Source organism: Tympanuchus pallidicinctus, unplaced genomic scaffold (assembly GCF_026119805.1).
Source record: "Tympanuchus pallidicinctus isolate F22 unplaced genomic scaffold, pur_lepc_1.0 scaffold15, whole genome shotgun sequence".
Lineage (NCBI taxonomy): Eukaryota > Metazoa > Chordata > Aves > Galliformes > Phasianidae > Tympanuchus > Tympanuchus pallidicinctus.
Window position 1 is genome coordinate 34,281,118 of NW_026294669.1, and position 26,342 is coordinate 34,307,459.

The 26,342-nt window shown below is 48.3% G+C and overlaps 1 protein-coding gene and 1 long non-coding RNA gene across 15 annotated transcripts in view; one reads left to right on the forward strand and one right to left on the reverse strand.

Annotated features, from left to right (window-relative positions):
* Positions 1 to 13,672, forward strand: part of COL6A3 (collagen type VI alpha 3 chain) — a 53,663-nt gene extending 39,991 nt beyond the window's left edge. For 8 of the 14 annotated variants that reach the window (XM_052675856.1, XM_052675857.1, XM_052675862.1 and 5 more), the window contains 11 exons: positions 276 to 769; positions 1,404 to 1,503; positions 1,819 to 2,517; positions 3,477 to 3,579; positions 3,672 to 3,952; positions 5,023 to 5,283; positions 7,023 to 7,097; positions 9,258 to 9,437; positions 9,550 to 9,603; positions 12,763 to 12,933; positions 13,095 to 13,672. In XM_052675856.1, coding sequence (XP_052531816.1) covers positions 276 to 769; positions 1,404 to 1,503; positions 1,819 to 2,517; positions 3,477 to 3,579; positions 3,672 to 3,952; positions 5,023 to 5,283; positions 7,023 to 7,097; positions 9,258 to 9,437; positions 9,550 to 9,603; positions 12,763 to 12,933; positions 13,095 to 13,135 — 2,459 coding nt within the window. In that variant the 3' untranslated portion in view covers positions 13,136 to 13,672. The remainder of the gene's footprint in view (positions 1 to 275; positions 770 to 1,403; positions 1,504 to 1,818; positions 2,518 to 3,476; positions 3,580 to 3,671; positions 3,953 to 5,022; positions 5,284 to 7,022; positions 7,098 to 9,257; positions 9,438 to 9,549; positions 9,604 to 12,762; positions 12,934 to 13,094) is intronic. The other 6 variants (XM_052675861.1, XM_052675869.1, XM_052675870.1 and 3 more) reach the window with 4 other exon arrangements.
* On the reverse strand, positions 764 to 26,262 carry LOC128077158 (uncharacterized). The gene is made up of 6 exons (XR_008204859.1): positions 26,107 to 26,262; positions 25,789 to 26,017; positions 23,756 to 23,896; positions 17,269 to 17,351; positions 16,172 to 17,180; positions 764 to 1,046 (listed from the first exon to the last, which is right to left on the reverse strand). It is a non-coding gene; the product is annotated as an uncharacterized LOC128077158 (long non-coding RNA).
* Between the last annotated feature and the right edge of the window lie 80 nt (positions 26,263 to 26,342).

Sequence of the window (26,342 nt, forward strand, 5' to 3'; positions counted from 1 at the left end):
GCTTTGCTAATTCCCCACTGCTACCCTTATATGCCAGTCACATAAAACGAATGGCACTGACTGAACTGCTTTTTTTCCCCCCCCCTCATCTTTTTCACAGCTTGCTGCTATGGTAAGTTACATTCAGTCCTTTACATCCTGATGTTGTCGCGTGCAAGAACTGTTGTTTTCCCCACACGTGTGGTACAAATGATTGACTTCCACTGAGCAGGTGGTTCTTGCACCCTGACAACTGCCTGAGGCACAGTTTTTTTCCCAACCCGTGTTTTTGGCAGGTCCCAAGGAATGCCCTGTCTTCCCAACCGAGCTGGCCTTCGCTATTGACACCTCCTCAGGTGTCGGGAGGGATGTCTTCAACAGGATGAAGCAAACGGTGCTCAGAGTGGTCAGCAACTTAACCATTGCTGAGAGCAACTGCCCTCGAGGTGCCCGCGTGGCCCTGGTCACCTACAACAATGAGGTCACCACGGAGATCCGCTTTGCTGATGCCAGGAAGAAATCGAGCCTCCTCCAGCAGATCCAAAACTTCCAGGCAACCCTGACCACAAAGCCACGCAGCCTGGAGACTGCCATGTCCTTTGTGGCCAGGAACACCTTCAAGCGTGCCCGAAGTGGGTTCCTCATGAGGAAGGTGGCTGTCTTCTTCAGCAATGGGGAGACAAGAGCCTCCCCGCAGCTCAACGATGCCGTGCTGAAGCTCTATGACGCTGGGGTCACTCCTGTGTTCCTCACCAGCAGGCAGGATGCGGTTCTCGAAAGAGCTCTGGAGGTTGGGGCTGTTCACCCTTTCTTTCCTTTTCTGCTCCTGACCTCAGTTCAGTTCATTGGGAGATTGATGGCATGTTTCTCTTGGCTCTTCCAGCCACTGGTTGGCTTCTGTAGGCCTTTCAAGTGCTTAGTGCTGAGAAGCACTGCTATGCAAACTCATCCAGCATGTCTGTTAGAGAAATCTGAGATGCATGCTGCAAAACTCTAGCGATGTTGTGATGAGTTGTTTCCCAGACCACAGCTCCCACGTGCTTGGTGTGGTATGAAGAAGATCACCTCTGCAGAGAGAAGTAAAGACAAAATCAATGGGGGGGGGGGAGGGGGGAGGCAGAATTATAGTAGCATCCTTACTAGAGGGAGAGCTGAGGTATATACATTTAAAGCAGGAAAAAGAGCCCTAACTGAGCATGCTAAATACTGTGCTTGACCCTTTTCTTGTCTAAACTAGTCCCACTGATATCAGGTATACTAGGCTCCTCCAGATAGGACACACCAAAACCAGCATGCTGTGCAGGGAATCCCGTAGAGTTGGCCACGAGGTTGCCTTCTCCTACTTTCCGTTGAAAATAATAGAAGGCAGCAATGCTAACATCATGTTTTTGGGTTGTTTTGTTTTGTTTTTTGCCTCCACCCAGATCAACAACACAGCAGTTGGACATGCGATCGTCCTTCCAACCAGCGGCAGCCAGCTGAACGACACCATCCGCAGGCTCTTGACTTGTCATGTTTGTCTGGGTAAAGCATCCAAATTCCCTTCTAGACTGTGCCAGATCCTTCTGGTTGCACAGCAGTTGGTTGTCAGTGGTACAGAAGGGAAGCCCAGCTAAGAGCCAGCTCGTTTGCTGCTGAAGACAAGGGATCCCTGTTTAGGCTGAGCACATTTGCATTGTGACTAAGGCTCACTGTTCATTAGGGATGTTCTCCAAGTTGTAAATGGGAGCTCTGTTTTTCAGCTAATATCTCTATCATATGATAGAGACTTTCAGCAGAGATAAGGGAGGCTTATCTTCAGCTCCTGCAGGTGATTAATCTGCTGTATTTCTGCCCTAGATGTGTGTGAACCCGATCCCATCTGTGGTTACGGCAGTCAAAGACCTGTATTCAGAGATAGAAGGGCAGCCCCGACAGATATAGACACTGACATGGCCTTCATCATGGACAGCTCAGCCTCCACCACACCTCTGCAGTTCAATGAGATGAAGAAGTACATTTCCCACCTCATAAGCAACATGGAAATCAGCTCTGAGCCAAAAATATCTCAGCACCATGCAAGAGTGGCAGTTCTCCAGCAAGCTCCTTATGAACACGAAACCAACTCAAGCTTCCCACCAGTGAAAACAGAGTTTTCATTAACTGATTATGGATCCAAACAAAAGATCATTAATTACTTGCACAACCAAATGACTCAGCTGTACGGCACAATGGCTATGGGAAGTGCAGTTGAACACACAGTGGCTCATATTTTCGAAAGCGCACCAAACCCTCGGGATCTCAAAGTCATAGTTCTCATGATAACTGGAAAAATGGAAAAACGAGAACTCGAGGACTTGCGGGAGGCTGTAATTGATGCAAAATGCAAAGGATACTTGTTTGTTATCTTGGGCATTGGCAGAAATGTGGATGTCAAGAATATCTATAGCCTAGCTAGTGAGCCGAATGACGTGTTCTTCAAATTGGTCTCTAAACCTGGAGAGCTCCATGAAGAACCCTTGCTACGCTTTGGGAGACTGCTGCCATCTTTTATCAGAAGTAAGTATAACATCCAGCAGCCAACATGGAAGGGGCAACACCTGACCTCAGTGGGAATAATCTGGCAGATTGTGCCTGCCTGCTGGGCAGTCTCTGTCATGACCATCAAACTGGGCAGTAGTACCACTGCAGAAGTAACCTTGTTTTATATGTTCTATAACTTTGGGTGTTTTGTTACTGCCTGTAGGTCTGTCCAATTGTCTCTGTCTTTGTTTTGGGGTCCTTTCAGGCAACCCACCCCACGCACCTTTTTGATCACAAAATGGCCTGGGTTGAAAAGGACCACAATGTCCATCTTGTTTCAACCCCCTGCTGTGTGCAGGGTCACCAACCAGCAGACCAGGCTGCCCAGAGCCACATCCAGCCTGGCCTTGAATGCCTGCAAGGATGGGGCATCCACAGCCTCCTTAGGATCCACCAAGTAGAGTCTGTGTGTGCATCTAGCTTGGCTTGGCCTCTCCAGGCTCACCTTGAAGATCTAACCTAATTGTGCCTGGCACGCTAGCTGATCTGCAATGCATCTCATTGGGTCCTGGTTGTGCTTAGGCTCTGAATTGCAGCTCATCTTGCAGTAAAATAATAAGCCAACATGTACACATCTTCCCAGACAAATGTTTAGTTTTTCTCATTTTGATTTTTTTCCATCCACTGCTTATAGGGATCCTGGAAACTTCCAACCACACTTCTAGTATTTTACTGAGAAGTGCTTTGCTATGAGAACACTGTTTACATGTGACTAAAACAACTATCTAGTATCTTGCAGTTACTGCTTTTTGTATGTTGGAATAACAAGTCTCTCCGCTCAGGATGCTGCACTAAACATCAAAAGATAGTCCATAGCTTTTAACAAGAAAAGAGAAAAGCTTTTTAAATCAAGAAGAAATACACATAATGCAGTGTTGGTAGGTAACAATCACCTTCAGCAATAGTGTTTAATGCTAATCTTCCTCCATCTCTAGGTGACTTTGCTTTCTACCTATCTCCAGAAATAAGGAAACAGTGCAAGTGGCTTCAGGGTGATCAAACACCCAAGAGCCCTGGGCATACTGGACAAAAAGCAGTGTAAGTAGACCTCCAAAATTCTGTTTCTATAGTATTTGGGAAAATAATGAATATGAAAAATGGACATATGAACTGCTTTATTGCTCTGATAGATATGCAGCCCCCAATGCAACCGTAACCCAAACCATAAGCACCACCACCACGCTAAGCACCACCATCAAGCCTGCTGCAAGCACCAGTGCCCACGCCAAGACCACCACTGCCAGCACCACAGCCCAGACCAAAGCCACGGAGAGGCCCACAGAGAGCACTACTGTCCAGGTGAACGCTACTGTACAGAGCCAAGGAAGCACTGCTGCCAACACAAAAGCCACCAGCCGCACCACAGCGAGCACCACGGCTGCAGCAGCGAGCGGCAGGAGAAGACAAGGTGGTACGTAAAAGGCTGTCCCCATGCCTCATGTCACTTTCTTGTCTGGGTTTCTCTGTGCTGTAGTGAGCTAGGGCTTTTTTTCCTTCCCAAGAGGGTCGTCCTAACAGGAAATGTCACTAGGAAGCCAGGTTTTGCTCTTGCAGAAAGGCATTAAGAGCAAAGCCGGAAACTTGTACTGGTTTCTTCTCAGAAAGAGAGGTGCTGCAGTGGAACAGCTGTCCAGGGAAGTGGTGGAGTCACCATCCCTGGAGGTATTCCAGAGCCATGGAGATGTGGCACTGAGGGATTTTTTGTGGGCAGTAGGCAAGGTGGGGATGCATTCACAGTTGGACTTGGGAATCTTAGAGGTCTTTTCTAACCTGAAAGACTCCAGGATTTAAGAATGGGACAATCCATCACCTGCTGCCCAGCCCAGGAATATGGTGACAGAGCCACACTCTTTCTAGTGTGGCTCCTCTGCTTTCGGTGTTTTTATCCCCCGAGCTATGTTTTGCTATTTATGGTGATTCATACAGCAAGGTTGCATGAGATCTCTGTCAGCTAATATAAATAGCTGAAATTCATTCATCACTGAATCACTGTGGAGGCCTCGTTGGGAATGATAAAGCTCTTCCATATGAGCACAGAGCATGTAAAGAAGCCTTCCCAAGTGCTCCTGCAGGGGGGTGCAGGCAGCTCTCTGCAAGTAACAAAGAACATCTGTCAAAAGCAAAGCCAGTTGATGAACACATCTCCATGTAAAAACAGCATTTGCAAGGTCAATGCTTTCATCTGTTTGCAGGAAACAAGCTTTTTTGGGTATTTCTTGTTCCACTGTTGCTTCCAAGCAACGTTAAGGCTTCATGCAATGCTCTTCCATAGCAGGAAAACCTTTCTCTAACAGCTTCTGTGACTTGCCTAAGGTTACGTTAGGTCTGAGGCAAGCTTTGCTTTAAGATCCTCATCCAGGCCATGAAAAAGAAAGCCCCCCTGCAGCACGCTGGGGATCAACATGCCACAAGTCGATTCTCACTTCTCTTTGAGACTTTCCAGACCCTCATGTAGTTTCTCTCCCTATTCCCAAACTGCAGCAAAGATGAATGACATCCAGATCACGGATGTCACCGAGAACAGCGCCAGGCTGCGCTGGGCCAGCCCTGAGCCACACAGCGCCTACGTGTTTGATCTCACCATCACCTTAGCACACGACCACTCTCTTGTGCTGAAGCAAAACGTCACCGGCACCGAACGTGTCATTGGGGGCCTCAGAAGTGGACAGAAATACCTCGTCTTCATTACAGGCTACCTGAAATCCCAGCCCAAAGTGACCTACACGGGGACATTCAGCACAAGTGAGTTCCTCTTGGTGAAATACCAACATTCATTCCTATTTTTCCCCCCCTATTTTAAGACGACAGGCACAAAGCATGAAAACAAACATATAAGGAAGGGGGAAAAAACAAAACAAAACGTCAATACGAATGATCCCAACTCTGGCAACGCTCAGTTGTGTCACTGTTTTCCAGGTATCCTCTGTCCCCATTTATGAAACATTGGAATTCTTTGGCAAATGCGAAGTGACACTTCAGAGGTGTTAAACTGACCCAGATCGTGGGAGAACTAAAGCCAGTCCCAGAGGGGTGTTTGTCTCATTGTGCGTGCTGAAGGCTTTGCACAATGAGTCCTGCTAATGTCCAGACAGTAATTATTAATAAGAGCCAAACAGGGTTGACAGAGAGGCAATTCAGATGAGCCTAATTGCAAAATAAGCAAGAAAAGCTGTTTCTTTCATAATGATCTTCACAGTCACTATCTGCTTCACATACCACAATATCCAAATGAAGCATTTAGAAAGGGTGAAATGGTGAATCTAGTCTTTTGAGGCTCAAGCTCCACGTACAAAGATCACATGTAAAACTCACCAAACCCTTTGGTATGGCCAAAAGTTGCTGTATAAGAGAAAGCCAACTTTTTCCTTTAGTAGCTCGGCACAGAGGTGCCTTGGCTCGATGATGTGGCAAAGTCTGTGCCGGTGCCACCAGTTGCTGTCCCTGGCTGTTCTGGCACCTTTAGAGCCTGCAAGGAGCCTTTCTTTTGGTTTGAATGGGTTTGGATCAGGTGTGAAGTCTCCCTAGCTTCACCGGTAATAAACATGCCCACAAAAATGTTGAGAAAACACCTCAGTTTGGAGAAGTAACATTTGCATGTGTTGACTGAGAGCCTCAGTGCCCAGGGAGGCTTCATTTCCTATAGAAAGCATGAATGGGAACAAATTGGGCAGGCAGCAGTGATACCACCTGCCTTAACACCAGGTAGCACTGTCTGGCTCACTCAAATCCACTCAAGACATTTCCTTCCAGCCATCAGTTCTCGTGGCTGCAACCCTCCAGCCCTGGGGAAGGAGCATGATGCAACATGAGCCATGATCTCCTTTCCAAAACAAGAGAGATTTTCTCCCCTCTGTGCCAGTCCTCAATGACTGAATCCCCAGAGGGCTACGAGGCTGTGATGTGGGGAACGTGGGCAGAGCACCACTGTAGCCCTTTGGGCAGCGCACAAACAATCCTTGAAGACTGCAGGGGAGCAAGAAAAGATCCATCACAGCCTCTTTGTTCCCTTGGATGTTGTCTTATTACTCCCTCTCTAAGCCTAGAGGAGCAAAGTTAAACCAAGAGACAACAACTGCTCCTCCAGAGCCTCTGTCCCATCTCATGCTGTGATGAGAAGAGTGGCTACTAGAGCTGTAGCTCCACAGCCACCATCACAGAAAAGCCCAGTCGTGCAGCACTGCTGCTAACGGAGGAGAGCAATGTGAAGCACCTTGGCACAGCCAGAGAGTTGTGGATGGATTACTCATTGTGTCAGCTGCATCCAATAAACATTTCTGAAACATACATGCTAGGATAAACAGATCCAGGCCTGATTCCTGCAACCTGTGTGTCCCCTGATCCCTCTGCTGAATTTGCTGGCAGTGGGTTTGTTTAACACCGTGCCTTGGCTCACCAGTATGGCCGCGGGTGGTGGGGATCCCCAAGGGTGTTGCTGCAGAACATGGTTGCCCTTGGCTGACTGCTCTTTCTGTCCTCCCCAGAGACACCAGCGCAGCCCAAAGTGGCCCTGGCCAACATGATGCTGAACACTGAGCCACTGGAAGTGCCTGAAAATGGTAAGTATTGGTGCAGGTGGGAGAGATGGGGTGGGAGCTCTGAGAAGGAACCCCACGAAAAGGAAAGCTGCAGAGCTGTTGGAGCAGGTCCAAATGAGGACAATGAAAACAATCAGGCCAGGCTGAATAGGACCTGGGCAGCCTGATACAGTGGTAGCAACCCTGTCTAAGCAGAGGGGTAGAACTGGGTGACCTTCAAGGGCCACTAAGCCATTCTGTGAAGATCCTGACCATTAGTCTTTCCCTTGCCCACTGCCAAACATGGACTTCCTCAGAGCAAGCATAGCCCTGCTAGGACCAAAGGATCTTCAAGTCCTTTGCTTTGCAGAGCCAATAAAGCACAGGCTAGATGAAAGCCTTGAGCATAAAGGCCAATACTCTGCATGATGCCTCAGACCTATGCCGGATCCAAAGCTCACTAGAACTACTGAGATCTTTGCAGGAGATTCAGACCAGGCCTAATTTCCATCACAGAGTTAGAAAATGAGCTAGAGCCCAAGTGCTGGCCACTCCCCAGGGATACACTGCAACCCATAGCATACCTGGTGCATGTAGACATTGCTGTAAGCATCAGACTGTTTGCTCCCTTTCTCCTGGTTTGCCACAAAGAACAAGCCTTGGCTCCTTGGTTTAGCACAGCTCCCAACAAGGACTTGACCTGTAGCCAGGGACTACAGGGAAGATAGTGGCAAACACTTGATTAAATTTACCTGATTGACAGCTTCCCAGCTGCCCTCCCCATTTCTCTACCATCAAGGGCTTATCACAGTAAACCACTAGCAAGCACCCACTCTGCTGATAATCACATTAACATATTCTTAGTAATGCTGTTAAATCACTGCAGCTGTTACAGTGTTGTCTCAGTGCTTTTGTTGACATCAAGCTCGCTGCATCAGCCCTGTAATGCAATCACACTGTAATTGCTGGACTGTAGCTCTTCCTCTACAGAACTGGAAGGGTCCGTGGCCTTCATAAAGCTGTCACCGACTGTGGATCATCTGACATCTAAAAGTCATCTCCATATAAGCACTTTTTTTTTTAATAAGCCTCTTGCTCACACTGTGGCTCGTTACCTTCATCAGAATCTTGAGGAGGAGGAGGGGGAGAAGGGTGTTAGGCTCAATGAGCAGCAGGTGGAGGTATAGGGTGGAGGTCTCAAGGAACATCTCACCTGTGTCTTGATGCATGTCCCATCACTGCTGTGATGCTCTGAATGGCTTCTCCTGCTGCATCTGCAAAGTGCCTCCCGTGCATTCCCACTGGCCAGGTCCCCTCCTGGCACGTCCCCTCCAGGTGAACCCATGCCCTGGCTTTGCTTAACCCCTCGTGTGCCAGCCCTTTGGAGACAAGATATAGTGGATGTGCTGTATGCTCTGCACATCAATGCACATCTCTGAGTCCCAGCTCTTTTCACGACCCATTTGCAGCAGGTGCCCTAGGATTTACGGCATCTGTCTCTCAGGGGAAAGCCTTTCCTGGAGGCCTTCAAGGATGCTGCTGCTAATCTGAAGTTTTTCAGCAGGCTGAGGATATTAGAAACAGAGCAGAGCAGTGGGGATGTGTTGTTTAACTGAGTCTTCCCTAGTTCTCTGCACAGTGGGAAAGACCCATACATAAATCTTCCCGCAAACTTTGGAGGAAGCCCCAGATTGTGTTATCCTTATATAGGTAATGCAGCTGCTAGCACTGATGGCCCTTTCTAATAAAAAGTCTGGGATTTGGGCTTAAGTTATCATTTCTGGACAGGAAAAATACCTATGTTTAAGCCCTGAAGACTACCAGGTATGGCTTGCCTTTAGAGATAAAATAAGCACACTTAAAAATTGAAGTTACTGCCAAGACAAAGACCTTTGGAAATAGATATTGAGTAGCTGTGTGAAGGCCCAATCCTGCCCACACCACCCCAGCATGGGGTTGGGATGGGTTGAGTTGGTGCTTAGTGAGAAGGGGGAACAGAAATGGTGTGATGTGGAAACACCCCCAGCAGAAGTACGACCCGCCCACCCGCATGGTCTGATCCAACCCTCTTGGCTTCTGATGATTTTAAATGCTTTGGGTTTTATTTATTTTATTTTATTTTTCCCTTTCCTGAATCTCTTTCCTTTTTTCAGCTTTTAACCCTTCCGGAATCATTTAACCTTTGCACCTTTTGATATGCAGATTTGGCAGACCCTTGCTTGCTGGACTTTGACATGGGCATGCAGTGCAAGGACTATCAGGTTGTGTGGTTCTTTGACTACAAACACAAGATCTGCAGCCAGGGTTGGTATGGTGGCTGCGGTGGTAATGCCAATAGATTTGAGACCGAAGCTGAGTGCAATAGCAAATGCTTGAAACCATGTAAGTACCACACGGGGGTTAATCCTTTCACTTTTTACTGAGATTTCAAATAACGTTTGGGCCAGAGAGAAAACATCCTTTAAACACCAAACCAACACACTTTTTCCTCCAGCAGCAGCTGAGAAAGCCATGCAGCAGCCACCCCTTGAGAAAAGGTTATCGCCAGGTAACACACCAAAAACTTCATCATAAAATAAATCATTCATCATTCACATTCACCATTTCATGGCATGCGTCCATGCTTGTCCATTACGAGATCATCATATGAGAAGGACCTTGGTTTGCATTTGCTCCCTAATGTGGCCATGCCCCACCATCCGCTTTGCATGAGCGAGTCACCTGCATGCCTTGTCTCACCCCAGAAGCTGTGGCTGCACGACCCAAGTGCAAGCCACAGCTAACACAAAAACACGCCGGATATTGTAAGAAATGTGCAGCACCACGGTCCCAAAGCATCTTTTGTTATCACTGCATGCCTAAGCAGTGCCATCGCTCATCAGCATGCCTTTGTTGTGGTGCGAAGAACTGCAAATACTTTGCAAGGAAAATTACCCCATGTGACACAGGTCTGAAAGCTGAGGAAGGAGCCCACAGGAAGGTGGTAACAAGCTCCTTTTCTCCGGGTATTTCTCAGCCCCTAGGTTTCAAGACCTGGGTAGAAAGCAGGGACTTGCAGTCACTGGCAAAGCAGTACGGGGGGATGGGAACCTGTCCCCCAAAAGCCTTTCCATCATGGCAGTCTCTCCTTCTCACAATCTTTTGGGGCCCTTTGCAGAGAAAGGGAAGAAAGCTAGGAGCAAAGTGAGCTCTGAGACTGAGTTTGGGAACTCACGCAGAAACTAATGGCTTGAGTTGGGAGCAGGATTTCAGCCTCACAGAGTGGGGAAGCCTTGCTGGTGGGTAGTTCTCCGGAGCAACACATATTTCTGCTAACCCTATCCCAAAGCCTAGCCCCTTCCGATCATCATCACATGCCTTGATGATGTTTCCAGCAACTGTTGTTCAGCTTAGACTGATATTTCATGAACTTGGCACCATTCTGACCTGGGCAGATAGTCAAGAAAAGCAACGGAGGAGCCCTGGAGGGACGCTCCTCTCTCTGCCCACCTTGCGAGGGTCCCCCGCTCTATTCATCCCTTTCTCTCCCTTCTCTTTTTGTTTTCTGCAAAACAGTATGCTGTGGAAAAAAGAAACTGAGCTTTTAAGATGCTCTGGGCATTGGGTCAGGCTCTTGGTTCAGCCCATTGCAAGGTCCAAAGCCAGGTGCAACACTGAGAAATGCCTCAGTTTCCCAAAACTGATGGCTCTTTGGGTGTGCTCCACACCCATCTCTCCTTGGAGTCAATGCTTGTTTACCCTTTAATTATTGCAATTTATAGGTCTCTCTATTTATTTTAATCAAATGTGCACCCAAGGCTCAGATGCATTTTCTCTGTGGGATGAATTAAAAACTCTGCTCATGGTGGCATCTTTCAACATGATGGAGTCCAGATGGCACTTAAGGCACATTTTAGCTCCTTAGCTCTTCAAAAAACGTGGTTGTTTGTTTTTGGCAGGGGAAGGTCTCAGATCAAATGCCATCCTGTCGTTTGGATGGAATGATTGAAAGATGGGATATGATGACATCCCATAGTGCTCTGAGTCTGGAGGGTGGCACCAGCCCACACAGTACGCATACTGGGGCTGGTGGATGGAAGGTCACTCTACAAGGGAATCTTCAGCTAACACAGCATGGCAGTTTTCCTGAAGCCAGCACTGAAATCAGATCTGCCTCTAACACTGCTGTTGAATTTCCCCATCCATTAGCTGATCCTGAAAGCTCCTGCTGCCATCAAAGAGGACAATGGGGTGAAAAAGCAAGGATGTTTTGTCCTTGTGCTGAAAGAGAAAATACAGGATCCCTCCTGTGGGCTGGCTGGATTCAAGAAAGGGTGCACAGGGTTTGGAGGAGAGTCATTCTGGTGTTTGCATCTGCTGGTGTTTTGGAAAGCAGAACGGAAGGGAGAAGGGCTTTTAGCAGAATAAATAGAAGAGGAAAAGAGCTTGCCAAAGGGATGGGGAAGCTTTTGGCTGGAGGAGCCTGATAACAAAGCTGAATTGGAAGTTCAAATATTGATTTCAAACTCCTAGGAGAAGCAGAGATTTAGAAAGAAATCCTGCTTCAACAAGCCACTTTTAGATCACAGCAAAGTAAACTGTGAACAAGAGAGTCCTTTCCAACACTCCTCTCTCAGAAGGATGCATTCCCAGCTCGTACCTCAAACCAGCCAACAAACCTCTGCTCGGTTTGACCCAGGCAAGATCAGGCAGTGACCTGCTTAGCTCCGTGCCTGCAGCACACAAAGAAAAGAGAAAATGCAATTAAAAGGGGAGAGGACAGGGAGAGTTTAGGCAGGGTCCTGCCCATCCCTGGGGTCAGATGGGCACGGAGTCCATGACACTGATTTCTCCCTTTCCCCATCCTGCTGGCTGCAGCATTCCTGTGCTCTGGGCAGCTGCCAGCACCAACTGCAATTTCCTTACAAGCAAACCTGCCACCAGCACTTTCTTATTTTCTAGGATTTGCTGCCAGACCTACTTTCTAGTCGGGATTTCAGGGATAATACTCTGCATCCTTCTTCCCACGAACATTTTGAAAGGGTTTAGCATGCATTTTCTATCATCAAACTCCCAAAAAACATGCTTGCATCTATGCCTTTCCATTAATTCACCCTTTATTTCTATATTCTTCCCTATTCTCCTTGTGGATATGTGGGAACTGTTTCTGGTAGGGCACAGTACCTTGATTTCTAGCACCCCACCTGTAGCATCTTACAAAGGGTATGAGGTTATCACAAGACAACTTCAGGAGATGGATTTCCTGGCCACTCATTGCTGGTATGTACTCTGTATACGTTTTTGGGAAAGTGATGGCAAAAATGGTTTTCCCCTTGAGACCCAGCTCTGATACCTCCCAACTCATTTCCTAGAAACAGAAGGGATCTGCAGACAATTGTTGCCATGTGGCACAAATCCTTCTCTCTGCCTTTACTCCAGCATCGTGCCACGCCAGCAACACAGCCGATGGCTTGAAGAGCAGCGTTGGCATCCTCCTGGGCTCAGCGCTGGGCAAAGACACCCAAAGATCTTCTCTTTGCCAACACAGAGACTGGGTTCAGCCACAGGAGACCAGGCAATGCCTGGGCCGGTGTCACCCCTTCTGGTCTTGCATGCCAGCCCTGTTCACTGGCATTTCTTTACCATGCTCGTGTCTTGAGAGGACCTGTCTTTAGCCCAGGACCCCAGACCTCTAGCTGACTCTCCCTTCTCCTGCTTTTCTCTGCAGTCATGGACATCTGCTTGCTGCAGAAGGAGGAGGGGACCTGCAGGGACTTTGTGCTGAAGTGGCACTACGACCTGAAGACCAAGAGCTGTGCAAGGTTCTGGTACGGCGGCTGTGGAGGCAACGAGAACAGATTCAACACGCAGAAAGAATGTGAAAAAGCCTGCAGCCCTGGTAAGCACTCAGAAGCAGGCAAAACGTGTTGGGCCAGCAAGGGGGCTGAGGGTGGTATGGGCTTTGTAGCAAGGTCACCCAGCACATGAACCGCTTGCCCTCCCTCAGCATCCCATGCTGTAACTTCACGTGTCTTCCCCTTCTCCACCAAACTTCCTCAGGTAACATCAGCCCTGGCGTGGTGACGACGATAGGAACATAGAGCCAACAACCTGCCAACACATACCTCTGAGACAGCCAGGAGCATCCACCTTTGCCACCTTACCCCAATAGAAGCTAAGGGTATAGACTACCTTGCACTGTACTATTTCATGCTTTTAACTTCCTAAGCAAACCTCAAAGAAAGGTTTTTGCTGCATGACCTATCAATATGGTGCTAAACTGTTTGTGGACTGAGTGCTACGTGTGTCCGGGATATATTGTATAGCTTCAACATTACAAAATATTTACCTGATTGCAGATTGTTATTGTGTCTGAACACGTCTCTAAATTACCCTTTCTTTCCAATTCCGGCAGCCTGCCTATCGAAGGCAGAGTAAAAATTAGCAAAAAAAATAAAAATAAAATAAAAAAATAAAAATCATCATAATAATTTCACTGCAACTGTTACATGCTTGCTTTTATCATTTTCATATCTGAGCATAACTGCACACGGAAAGCCTTTGTGTAAGGGAGTAGCTGATAAACAAGCGGTTCAGTTTTCCATTCTTCCTTTTTGTTGTTTTTTTTTTCTCCTTTTGCTGGATTAGATTTTCAAACTAGATCTCTTGGATGTATTTGTAACATATGTGGCCAACCAAAGGAGCAAGGAAAAGGAAGCAAGGTTTCCAAATGCAAATGCACTGCTGGGACCAAGGCCTCAGTTAATGAATTGTTAAATTGTGGTGTAGAATGTCTCCGGCATTCTTCTCATGTTGTATGTTTTATAAAACACAAAGCAAAGCAATTTGGGGTGAGGTGGGTGGGTGGGAGGGGGAATTTTATTTTTATTGTGGATTCTGTGTCAGGAAGTCTATACAAAGAACTTTTAAATAAAGTCTAATGGAAGTTTTGAGAAACTCATGCTTTTGTCCCTCTGTTTGTAAATGTCGTGATGTGCATCAGGGGAGTGATTTTGGTTTGGAAACTATTTATTTGGAAGGCAATCCCAATGGCCATAAGAGGGGGGATGGTTGTAGTACGGACATCCAAGGGGACATCACTGAGATGCTGATGGTGACCAAGCTTGGGAAAGGTGAAAATTGGGATGACAGTCATGAAATCCCCTGGAGGACGTTGCTCTGAGCAACACGGTCTCAGCTGGCCCTGGTTTGAAAAGTGTTGGACCAGAGAGGCATGGAGGTTCCTTCCATCCTACACAACTTAATGACACCACAGGCATTTTCCAGTGTGTGCTTTGCTGTTGGTGGCCATGACAATTTTAACTCCATCCTTTATTCCTGTCTGTCTTTGAGCTCATTCAAGGCAGCTAAAATTCATCCAAAAAGTCCCCCCAAAAGCATGAAGTAGATGAATAGCCAGGAATACCAGTCAGGCAAAACAACCACCTGTGAAAAGGTGGATCCTCCAAAGCCAGCTGGGTCATTTGAAGTTAATCCAGAAAATAACCATACGGAACTGGGACAAGATGATCTTTAAGGTTTCTTCCAACCCAAACCATTCTATGAATCTATGATTCCATGAAAATCCTTCATGGAGAAAGGCAAGAGAGCCAGCTGACTGCCTTGGCTTCAGCTCCTGATGACTCACAGTGCCATGCCTGTACTCTCTGGTCAGCTTTGGCCCCATTTCCCTGCCCTTTCCCCGCTTGCTCCCTGCAGCTTGCATTGCACTTGCTGCTTCATGCCCTATGCTTTCACTTAAAATTACTGAGCCTGCAATGAGCGTGACACACCCTGTATGGATAATGCAGAAAAAAGGACATCGTGATGCAATTACCAGCTCAGAATTTGCTCTTTCCTCTGCCAGGTCACCCTTTGCTACCACAGCCCAGTGGAGCAATCAGTACTACAAGCTTCTCATAAAATGAGATGCTTCACAAGTTGGAAGAGATCCATAAGGATCATTGAGTCCAACTCCTGCCTCCACACAGTACCTCACAGAGCCAGGCTGGGGTCCTACGTCTTGGTGAGCCTCAGTTCCAAGGGAACTTGGCAATACTCTGCCAAGCAGAGGAGATGAGAAGGCGGCACTTACAAGGCTAAATAGAGCTGGAAAGACAACTTCAGTTCCCTGCTCAATGCTACCTGTGAGTCCAAGAGGCTCATCTTGACGTTCTGGGGAGTGTAGGATTCATGGCAAAGAGAACACATAGGACTGAGGTCTGCCTCAGGCTTTGTCCCCACAAGGATTCCCATTTGTAGGTGCTCCTATGTCATTCTCAGCTCACAGAGCAGCCTAGCTCATGACATTTCCCATCAGTACCACGCTGTTGCTGGGGATGCTGCTTCAGCTGGGCATGAGCTGAGCTCTGGCAGCCATGCTTGGGAAGCTGTGCTGTTTATTTGGCACGCTCCATGAGCACATTGCAAGAGCTCCATTTGAGAACAAGGGAATAGGGAATTGACTTTTTATTGCACTTATTAATATCGTTGTTTCTCATAACGTCTGCACTCAGCTGAAGCTGCCTGGAGGGCAGAGCAGTCTGCCCTGCATTCCAGCATGCACAGGGGCATGCTGAAAGCACCCTTTTTCTCCTTCAGGGTCTATAAGCCTTGCAAACTGGACCCATCCCATGCTCCAACACACTGCCTCCTCCACAGCCTCTCCTTTTAGCTGTGAGCACAGAGGGTTAGGTGGGTTACAACGACTTGTGAATCATCCTTCCCAACCCTCTTTCCCTATCGCTGCTCCCACTGATCCCATGTCACGCAGCCTGGGCTTTCCCAAGGGCAGTGGGCGGCTTGGGGCCCCCATGGCCACTCACCCCTGGGATTGGGCATCACTTTGCTCTCCCGGGCCTTTTAAGGAAGCACGCTACGCCCTGGGCCCCTGGCCAGTGCGGGGTTACACATGGAAGTCATCTGCAGCTGGGAGCACATCTGCCAGCGTGGCTGCAGGACTGGAGCAGGAATAAAAATAGCTCAGCACAGCTTTGCATCCCGACGTGCTCAGCGCAGGCGCGCTGCTAGATGCTGCCCTGCCGGAACGCCGCTGGCCTTCCCCTCCTCTGCTTGTGCTTCCAGGAAGAAACAAAACACTCCTCTAAGCTCTGCGTTTGCTATTTTACTTTACTTACACACTCAATCCTAATACGGGCGTCCTCGCACAAGCTGCCCTTGTTTGTCCTATCTTCTTCCATCCTAGGCGTTGGGAAGGCGTTTGTCCACCCTTCTCCTTTTGTCCCTCTGTCGCAGGGAGATGGTGGAGACATCGACCCTGGAGGTGTTTGAGAAATGTGTAGATATTACACTAAGGGACACGGCTTAGCAGGGAAATAATGGTGGTAGGTGGACAGTGGGACTGGATGATCTTGGAGGTCTTTTCCAACTTTGGTGATTCCATGACTCTATGATCATCCCTCACTTGTGTAGGCGACAGCCAGCTGCAGAGCAAGGTGGGGAGTGCTCACAAAATGGCAGGAGGCTCAGCCCTCCCAGCAGCAGAGCTCAGGGCTGAGCTGTATGCCGTGGGGTAAATGGCAATGAATTGGGACTGTGCTCCAGCTGCAGGGTGATTTATGAGAGTCTTTCCTTCACTTAAACAGAGCAGATCCGAAACAGATGTCTAACCTTTATCTCGATCGCTGCAGAGACGGAGGAGCAGACAGGGGAGAGAGAAAGACATTTGAGTTTCCATTGGCTGCTGCTTCGCTGTCTTCCAAAGTCAGCTCATAAAGAAAAATGAACACCATCAGCCAGGAAACTTTGCTTTGGTGAACTATATGTTTTGTTTTGACGTTGGCTGCTATAGCGACCACGCTGAAATAAAAGTGCAGCCGGCTGTGATGACCTCACTCTGTTACTCCATTAAAATCCCGTATGACAAAGATGCAACCCGGGAAGATTAGTGTCTGAAGATTTGAACACAGGCATGTCTGTCACTCCAGTCTCCTGGAGAGCAGGGCTGAGGAAGGGTAGGTAGAAGAAGCAGGCTCTGGAAGCAGCCCTGTGCTGCGGGTGGATGTGGAATCATAGAGGTGGAAGGGACCCTTAAAGGCCACCTCGTCCACCTCCCCAGCAGTGAACAGGGATACCTACAGCTAGATCAGATTGTTCAGAGCATGGTCCAAGTCGTGAGGATCTCCACTGTAGGAAAGTAAAAGCCAAATACATTATTACTCCTCAAACAGGAAAGGAATAGCTTAAGCATGCAAGTAATCAATGTATATCATACCTCCTATGCATGATATCTTCCAGTTTGAGCACAGCCAGTGAACTGGAGTGGACATACCAATCTGAAAGGCCACAAAGAAGTTCCTGGGGAGGACGGCAAAAATATTTGTCTAGTTTTCCAGAGGTGATTAATTCTGCAGATGGAGAGATTGCGTTGGAGTTTAATGAAAAACAATTAGCACTGCGTTCAATCAACTGGAACTTTGCAGAGGGCATGGAACAGCCTGATTTTCAAATAAGTGGACTGCTGCCACTCTTCAGCATCCCACTGCAGCCCCGCACACTCACAGCTTCTCCCAGCCCTTGGAGCATCCCCATATTTATTGAGGGTTTAATTGCTTACAGTGCAGCAAGCAGAAGTTAAAACAAGGGCCATTTGGAAAGGAACGTTAAAAATGCTTGCTTATTGCGAATTTCTCCTTGGAAATCTGGCAGGTTTTATAGCAGGGGCAATTTCTAAGTAAATGATGATTGATGTTCTGAAAGAGGTATTTTTACAGCAACTCTTTCTCAGGTTATTTCTCTCCCAGGGTGGAAGGGGCAAACAAGACATGGGGGAAAGGCAAAGGGGCAGCTTCAAAAAAGCTCCCCTAGGAGTACCTCTCCTTCGCACCTATACCCGACTTTAGATGTAGAACAGGATGTAAGAGTCTGTAAGGGCCTAAAAGCAGCAAATAACCCAAAGGTTTTACCATGAAAATTCCCTCACCATATCTCTGAGGAGTTTCAGTTTCCTCCATAGTGGTATAACATAGATGAGCAAGGATGCCAGGCATGGTGCTGGCCACAGCTTGGGGATAGGCACTGAGGTTACCCTAGGATGATGAGCTCGACATGGCTCTACCTCCCACTTTTGGTACCTTGCTTCCAACCTGTCCAACACTGCCTCTTTTAATCACTGTCCCATCACTTATAATTTTGTCAACCAGAGCCTTCTCCTTTCCAGGCTGGGCACTCCTGTGCTGTTTGGCTCCTCCACCTGTCGCTCCCAGTTTGAGACCTGTCTTGCTCATTTCGGCACCGTTGGGAAGCAGCATATTGAAAACAGCACCTGGTTTCCACCCCTCTCCCTTCTGCAAAAAGCAGAAAGCAAAAAGAAAAAAAGAAAAAAAAAAAAAAAAAGAAGGCATTTTTTTATGTAGCCCAGAGCCAAGCTCATTGCGAAAGAGCGCACCGTGTTCTGGTCAGCCCCATCCATTGTCCTACAGCTGTGTTCCACCACAGGACTGCTGCTAGTGGTCACGTAAAAACAGGGCTGAGAACATCCCCTCTTGCAAATGTTTTTGACAGCCAGCCCCTGGCAGTGGCACTCGCTCCCACAAGCGGGGCTGATGTTGGAAATCTCTGCTCCCTGTCCCATCGCCAGACTTGGCAAATAAGGTCATGCTGCTAACGCTGCAGGGTGCCATGAGTTTTAAGCTCCTCTGATCCCTGTGCAAAGCCCAAACCATGAGGAGAGGTCAGGGCAATGTGGACCCCAAGGACCACTCTACATTCAGAGACGGGTGTAGGTGGGAAGAGCGCTGCTCCCATGTATGTGGACAGGAAAAGATGAGCAGAAAGGATTTGCTTCTGCAAAAAAACCCATCTCCTGAGCTGCTCCCTCTCAGACTCAGCTAACTACGTGTCCGTCTGCACCAGCAATCCCAGGAATTTCCACTGCACCCTGCTCAGGAAATCTCTGCATTTTTTAGAAGACGTGCCTATGGAGGGACACCAATTGCTCTGCGAGTGTATGAGCGCTGGGAAAGGGAGAGCCCAGAAAAAAAGAAGAAAAAAAAAAAGAAAAATAGAAAAAAAAACAACATCCCAAGCAACAAGGCTGGTTGGAAAAAGTAGTCAGGAGTTTGAAGCGCATCCAGACCACTGCTCTGGAAATCAGGCTGAAAAATCTTGTGACATCAGGCTTTCTGCAGAGATGGCTGCTATTTCCCAGCTGGAAAGCCCTGGGAATGTCACCAGCAGCCCACAGAGCTGGGAAGATAAGACCACCGTACCAAACAGCATCAAGGTAAACTGCAGCAGTGCAGCCTGTAGGGCATGAAATGCAAACAGCACTCCATCAGTCATTTGCACCAAGACTTCCAAGCTTTCCCAGCACTTTGGGACAGCACAGGGGGGTTGCTTTTTTGGAGGTATTGTAGAATTATTCAGATTGGAAAAGTCCTCTAAGATCACCCAGTCCAACCCCAGCCCTCCCCTCCATGCCCACGTCCCTCAGTGCCACATCCCCAGTGTTATGGAACACCTGCAGGGATGGCGACCCCAGCACACTTCCTAGGCAGCTGTGCCACTGTAGCACTGCTTCTTCTGAGAAGAAACGTTTCCTATCCATGTGAGAGATCTGGAGTTTGGCATTTCCTGCAAGAGAGAGGTGCTAGCAAGACGAAATGGTTGCAGCAAGCAGTAAATTGTCTGTCACTGGGATGTTATAGGAAGGCAATATGAAAATCAAAGCCCCACTGATACTTTCAAGTGCTGGAAAGCCACTCGTAAATGCCTTTAGATACCTATGCCAAGGAAGACACAGCAATCCAAGACTTGTCATTGATCACATCCCCCAGGAATGACAACAAATCTGGGGAGCTGTCAACAGAGAAAAGAGAAATTTAAGATTTAAATGTAAAAGAAAGGTTGTCAAGCCCGCTGAGCAGCTGGCCTCAAGGGATGATGGATACAGCATGGATGTGACTGATGGCAGCCAAGAGAGCAGTAAGCCTGGATCCCAAAGTTTGTCCAATTGTTGCGTACGTAGAAGCATAGAATTGAGTTAAATGGAGCCTAAAGGTCATCCAGTCCAGCTCCTCTGCAATGAACAGAGACATCTGCAGCTGGATCAGGGTGCTTAGACCCCCAAACAATCTGACCTTGAATGTCTCCAGGGATGGGGCATCCACCACCTCTCTGGGTGGTGAAGCACTGTGCCAGGTGCTTCAAGACTCTTATAATAAAAAAACTTCCTTATATCAAACACAAATTTCCACTCTTTCAGTTTGAATCCATTTCCCCTTGTCCTATCACAAGAGACCCTGCTAAAGCATCTGTCCCCTTCCTCCTTGTAGCCCCCCTTTAGATACTGAAAGGCTGCTCTCAGGTCTCCTTGGTGCCTTCTCTTCCCCAGTCTGAACAACCACAGCTTTCTCAGTATCCCATCCCCTGTGAGCTGTATAGTTCTTCATTATTAGTATTATTTGCTTGCTGAGCTTGATCTTCTATTTATTTTCTTGTTGTTGAAGAGAAGGTGCTTGCTAAGGGCCATTTGTTTGCAAAGGGACATTTGCTCACAAAGCCAACAGACAGCCTACAGCTGAGCGTGCCCGCAAAGCAGACTCCGCACACTAGAGCCGTCTGGAGTCCCCCAGGCTCCCCCCAGCACCATCCCACCCACCCACCACTGGTTCCAGCCCCACGTGGCTGCCCCAACAGCCCCAGCATCCCCAGGCTGAGCCCCAGCCGGCGTCGCGCTGCCTCCCCCGCAGATCCGGGACCCGGCAGCGAGCAGCCTTAGCTCATCGCTGGGGCACAGCCAGCCTGCAGTGGGAGGGAAGAGAAGGGAAAGGCAGCACGGCGGATAGGAGGGCTGGAAAGGGGGGAAAAGAAGGAAGAGAGAAGCTTGAGAACAACTCTGGATGAGGCTACAGTGACTTAGGGAAAGGACAGATTGGGGATGGGGGGAGAAACCACGAGGTAGGGTAGCAAAACAGCCTGCCAGAAAACTTGCCCAGAAACTGAAGGAAAAATCACTGTTGCTTCAGTTCAGACAAGCCCTGCTGAATCATACAATGTGCTTCGAACCCTGCATGAGTTTAATGTTTGTAGGTGTAGATACAGAGCCAAAGGTCCCCCTTTGGGATTTCAAGCATCTCTTTGCTAATTGTGAGGTTTGCAGGAGGACACAACTGCAGCACACACTCAGAGAGCAAGGGATGAAAATAAATAGCACACTACTTGTAGGAGAAATTGGAGGAAACTACACACAGCAAACTGCAGGCGTATTGGAAATAAAGGAGAACTTAGCCAACAGAGCCAACAGGTTTAACACTATTGTGATCCATGCTGGGGCTCACGCAGAATTTGGGATATGGATATGGGAATGGGAATATGGGAATGGAGACATTCACCATGTGGTCAGTGTTAGAGACATTCAAGGCCAGGCTAGACAGGGCTCCGAGCACCTGATGGAGCTGAGATGCCCCTGTTCATTGCAGGGGAGTTGGACCAGACGGCCTTTAAAGATCCATTCCAACTCAAGTGATCCTATGGAACCCTGCAGAGAGCACAGTATTCCTCATCTGGATGCAGAATAGGTCACTGGTAAGGTCTCTTACCAGTGGGTCTCTTAACCACCCCCTGGGAACAGCCAAGACATCTATGGGACAGGACTATATTTGTCCTTGTGGGAGACAGCTCATGTAGAAGAGGTGGGGTGCGTGGCCAGATCCAGGAAACCATGCAGGTAGTATCAGTGATGCTAGCATGGGATGACCAAGAAAATCAAACCCTTGTGTGCAGGTGGCCAGCCCACCTGCACTGCAGTTTCTGGAACTGCTTTTATAATGAGGCAGCATGGGTAAGGGGCTCTCCCTCCTGATAGCTTGCTGGAAGGTTCTGAGGTGAACCAAACCCTGCTCATCTTCTGTAAATGTGGGAAAAGCAAGCGAGGCTCAGGCACACTTCAAGCTGTTTCTCATTAGCGTGGGAACCAGAGACATGCTGCAGAGATGCTCCTCAAAACGGGGCACTCAGCCCCTCTGGTACAGGAATGCAGAGCTAGTTCTCTGCCCTTCTTCACCAGAGACCCTTTCTATTCCTCAACACAGCCAAAGGGTCCGGCAGGGAATCCCAAACATTGCAGCTCATCACCCATGTCGGAGGTGAAACTCCGCTTCCCAGGCACCTCATCACCAGCACTGCCGGATCCTGCTGGGGCCAGGAGCAGCCAAACCCTGCAAGGTCAGGGCAGGACATCCACGAGAAGGGCCGGGAGTGTGGAAACACAGGGCAGGGAGTGGAGCCGATGCACTTTGGAAGAGCTGAGGAATGAGAAGCATGATGTGAGAGCAGAGCCAGCAAGTGGGGAAAGAGACGGGCGCCCAAGCTATCGGCCTGTTTGCAATCAGTGCAGGGATGGTAGCAGCCCGGCCGCCAGGGACACGTAAAGCAATTTGAAAAGCTGCTGGAAATGGGCTGCAGGCAGACTTTACAGTTCCAACACATATTTCCTATTAAAAACACAAACCTAATCCTCGTAACAAGGAGCACCAGGTGGTGTGGCCCAGGGAAGCGTCACCTTTCCGCTCTCACATGAATTTAAGAACAGCTTATCCCACCTCAATATCAAGGACAAACTCCAACAAAGAGTAAGGCTGGTTTGCTTTCAGCCTGGAAGGGAGGAGAAACTCCTGTGCCCATGTTCGTGTGGTGTTTCAGGAGGTGGGTCCCAGGCTGGGTGGAAAATAGCAGCAAGACCCATTCAGATGCAGTGGGGGAGATTTGGGTTTGGTGAGGTCTCTGCCTTAGGAGAGCCAAGAAGCACGCTTGGGAGAAATTGAGGCTGAACACCTCTTAAACCTCCTGCAGCCCAACAAGAAGAATCATGACAGCTGGAAAATCCCTCCAGCTCCAATCACAGCCAATGCTGTGTGAGTCAGATACAGTCTGAGCTTTGGGGTCCAGAAGGACAAAGGTCATCCCTGGAGGCATTCAAGGCCAGGCTGGATGCGGCTCTGGACAGCCTGGTCTAGTGGCTGGCTACCTTGCACATAGAAGGGGGCTTGAAACTAGATGGTCTTTGAGGTCCTTTTCAACCTAGGCCATTCCATGATTCTATGATTCATCTGGTGATGGTCACCAGTGGTCCTCATCCTCCTGTCCAGAGAGGATCTGGTTGTTGGCAAGGAGCAGAAGAGAGCTAAAATGTTTGTTTTAGATGGGATCTAGCATGCCACACGCAACTTTCACCAATGCAACTGACTGTGCAAAGCTGGAAGCTTTGTATTCTATTTTTCTTTTGTCTATACAGTGGTGTTTTGGCAATGGTTGACTGGCTTACAGAGACCTTGGAGGCTAACAAGGCAGCATTTAAACCCCATCACGGTCAATCAAAATGGATTCCAACTACAGTGGGATGGTTTTGAGCACAGGCCAGCAAGGATCTGCTGAATCAGAGTGGGATGGGTGGGAAGAGGAGGAACAACTCTGTTTTCAAATGGAAAATATTTTAAGACCCCTTCTGAGGCCAACTGCACAAAGTCTCACTGCATCCTTGCAGGGCTACCAGCTGCCAGAACAGCTTTCAGGTGTGCAAACAATGGGAAATCTCCCCTATGGGACTCCGATGAAGCCCCAGAGGGATTCAGCTCCACCATAAATCACGAGGGGCCCTCCCTGCCTGCACCCTACTGACATGCTAGGGATGCACCTTTTCCAGGGCAGCCTCCAGCTCACATGATCTATTCTTTGGAAGGACACAAAATAAACCACGTTACCTGGACTTTCTCCTCCTCCGAGGGATTTGATCCAGCGGTTTTCCTGGCCGCAAGCTGCTTTCAGGAAGCTGCTTGTAACACTGGCACGGGGTCATTCTTCCTTCTGCTTTTCCTCATTGCGTGCTTGCTGCATCCCCGCTGCTGGATATATAATATATATATATTAAACTCTTTATATAATAAACAATATATCCATATTTGTATTTATATACATAATATAACAGCCCCCTCAGCCCGCGGATGTGTTATTTTCCAGAAACTCAACTGATCCCAGGCAGAACTTCTATTAATTTCCTCCATCCAGTTATCAGCTTTTTCCCTTACTTCATGTACACCAGACTCTGCAGGAAGCTTTCCCATACCATGAGGTTGTTCATGTTTCACAGAAGTGCCAAACACCTTCTTGCAACAGAGACCGCCTGCCTGCGCTTACAGAAAGCCAAGCACTGTCAAGTCAGACTTTAGTCATTGCTGCAGACACGTGGGGTGACGTATAATGTTAATTAAGGGAAATCTAAGTCATGTTTCTGTACCTTTTCAACACAGCACACTTCAGACCCCCTGGGGTCCTGCTTTCCTTGGTAGATAAGGAAACACATGGCCAGACATGAGCACAGACAGGGTTTCATTTCTGCTCTAATGAATTTTGCTAAAATTGTCACTGCCATCAAACCTTTGGTCACATATTAACAAAGCCCTGGGCATGCATCCCATGCTCCTCGGGCTGCACATGTGGATGCTACATGTTGTCCACGTGGAACACAGAAGAGAGATGCCCCAGGCTTTGCTTTGGCTTTCTCCCCTCTGATTTCCTGGGGACCCTGGGAGCTTTGCAACGGGGAGAGATGCAGTGAGGCCTTTTGCTTTCCTCCCAGCAGCACAAGGTTGACTCCCGGGCTGAAAACGTGTCCTCAAAAGCTTGGTCATTTGGCTGTTTTCCCTTTCATTTTTCAGCAGAAAGACTCGGGTGATATTTCACAGCAAATAAAAGCCAGGCATGAGAGCCTGACTTTCCTGGCGGCCGAAGGGCGCGGAGCTGGCTGGTAGCCCCATGCTGCTGGGATGCACTGGAAAAATCTTCCCTGCATGAAGGGAACCAGTTCAGAGCTGGAAACCAGAATTCTCCAGCCCCTACACCTCAGGACAGGAGAAAATAAGATTTTGTATGATAAAGCTTAAATAAGGAAGGAAAAAACTAGTGAAAGCCTGCATACACCACACAACGTGGTGGCTGTGATTTTGCTGAAGAGCCCTTTTTGCAAAGGCACATGGAGATCTGCGATCATCCATCCTTCCTAAGTGAAAACCTGCCCTCAGGCTGAACCTGCTGTCTCCCAGGGAGGAAAGAAAGCTCTCTGAGTGATGAACTGGCATGTGGACAGAAGGCAATAACATGGATGTGGTTGGGAAGTGGAGAGACCTGTGCCCCTGGGAGCAGCTGGGTTTCCTCCAGCTCCTACAGTGTACATGTTTGGGCAGGAACATGGCGTGCTGGGGGCATAAGGGGATGCAAAAGGTTAAACCACAACCTAAACTGATTGTTCTTTATAGAATCATAGCGCTATAGAATGGTTTAGGGCAAAAGGAATTCCAAAGCTCACCAGTGCCAACCGCTGCCATGGACGGGGACATCTCCCACACCAGCAGGCTGCCCAAAATCACCCAGCCCAGCCTATAGAGGTGCTCTGGGAGAACCCCCAGCCTCAGGGAGGTGGGGGGACATGTGATCAGCCTGGCCAGCTAACTGCATGCTGAGTATTTCTGTTGCTTCAAGCTGTGGCTGCTCCCTCTCCCAGTCTGAGCCTGGCAGCAGACCAGGGAACAACGTTAGCAAAGGAAAAGATTCAATTATTTAATTCAGTTCCTTAACGTTCTGAAAATGAACACAGATTGCCAAATCAAACACTGGCACAAATAGGAGGGAAAAAGTTAGGTGTGCTTTTGCTGGCTGTAAGCCTCCCCCTGGAGACGCCTTTCATTTAGGGCTGTTATCAGTTTGTTTCATCAAATGAATGTGATAACAAGGTACTCACGTGCTTTTTGGATTTGCTTCCCTGTTTGTGCCGGATGGGTGACAGAGGATTGGTCTTCTTGTGCTCAGGGAGGACAAAAGGAGAAGGCAAAGAGCAGAAAGCAAGATGTCCAAGTCCAGGCTGACCTCAGCACACAGCTGGCCAAGGCACCACCCGTGATGCTCTGTGTCCAAAACTCAAATTATCCACCCTCCACGTGGCTCTGCACCTCCGCTTGGACCCACATGGTCTAAGAAGAGAAGGAAAAAAAAAAGTACAAGAAGAAACTTGTTCTTCCATTTACATTCTTACATTTTTACAAGAAACTTCCAGTCTTACAAGCTGATGCTTGCTGTTATGTGCTCATGCATATGGGCATCCAGTGCACAGCAGGGTAAGGGGACCAAGGCAAGCCGTCTTCCATCCACGTAGTAGAGAGAAAGTCATCCAGCAAGGCAGGGCTTGTGGGGTGACACGGGTTTTCTGTATTGCCATTTGGGACCTGTTTGAATTAAGACACAATAAGGCCGTGTGTGATCCCTCACCAGCCCAGTTTATCCTTTCTTTTTGCAAAG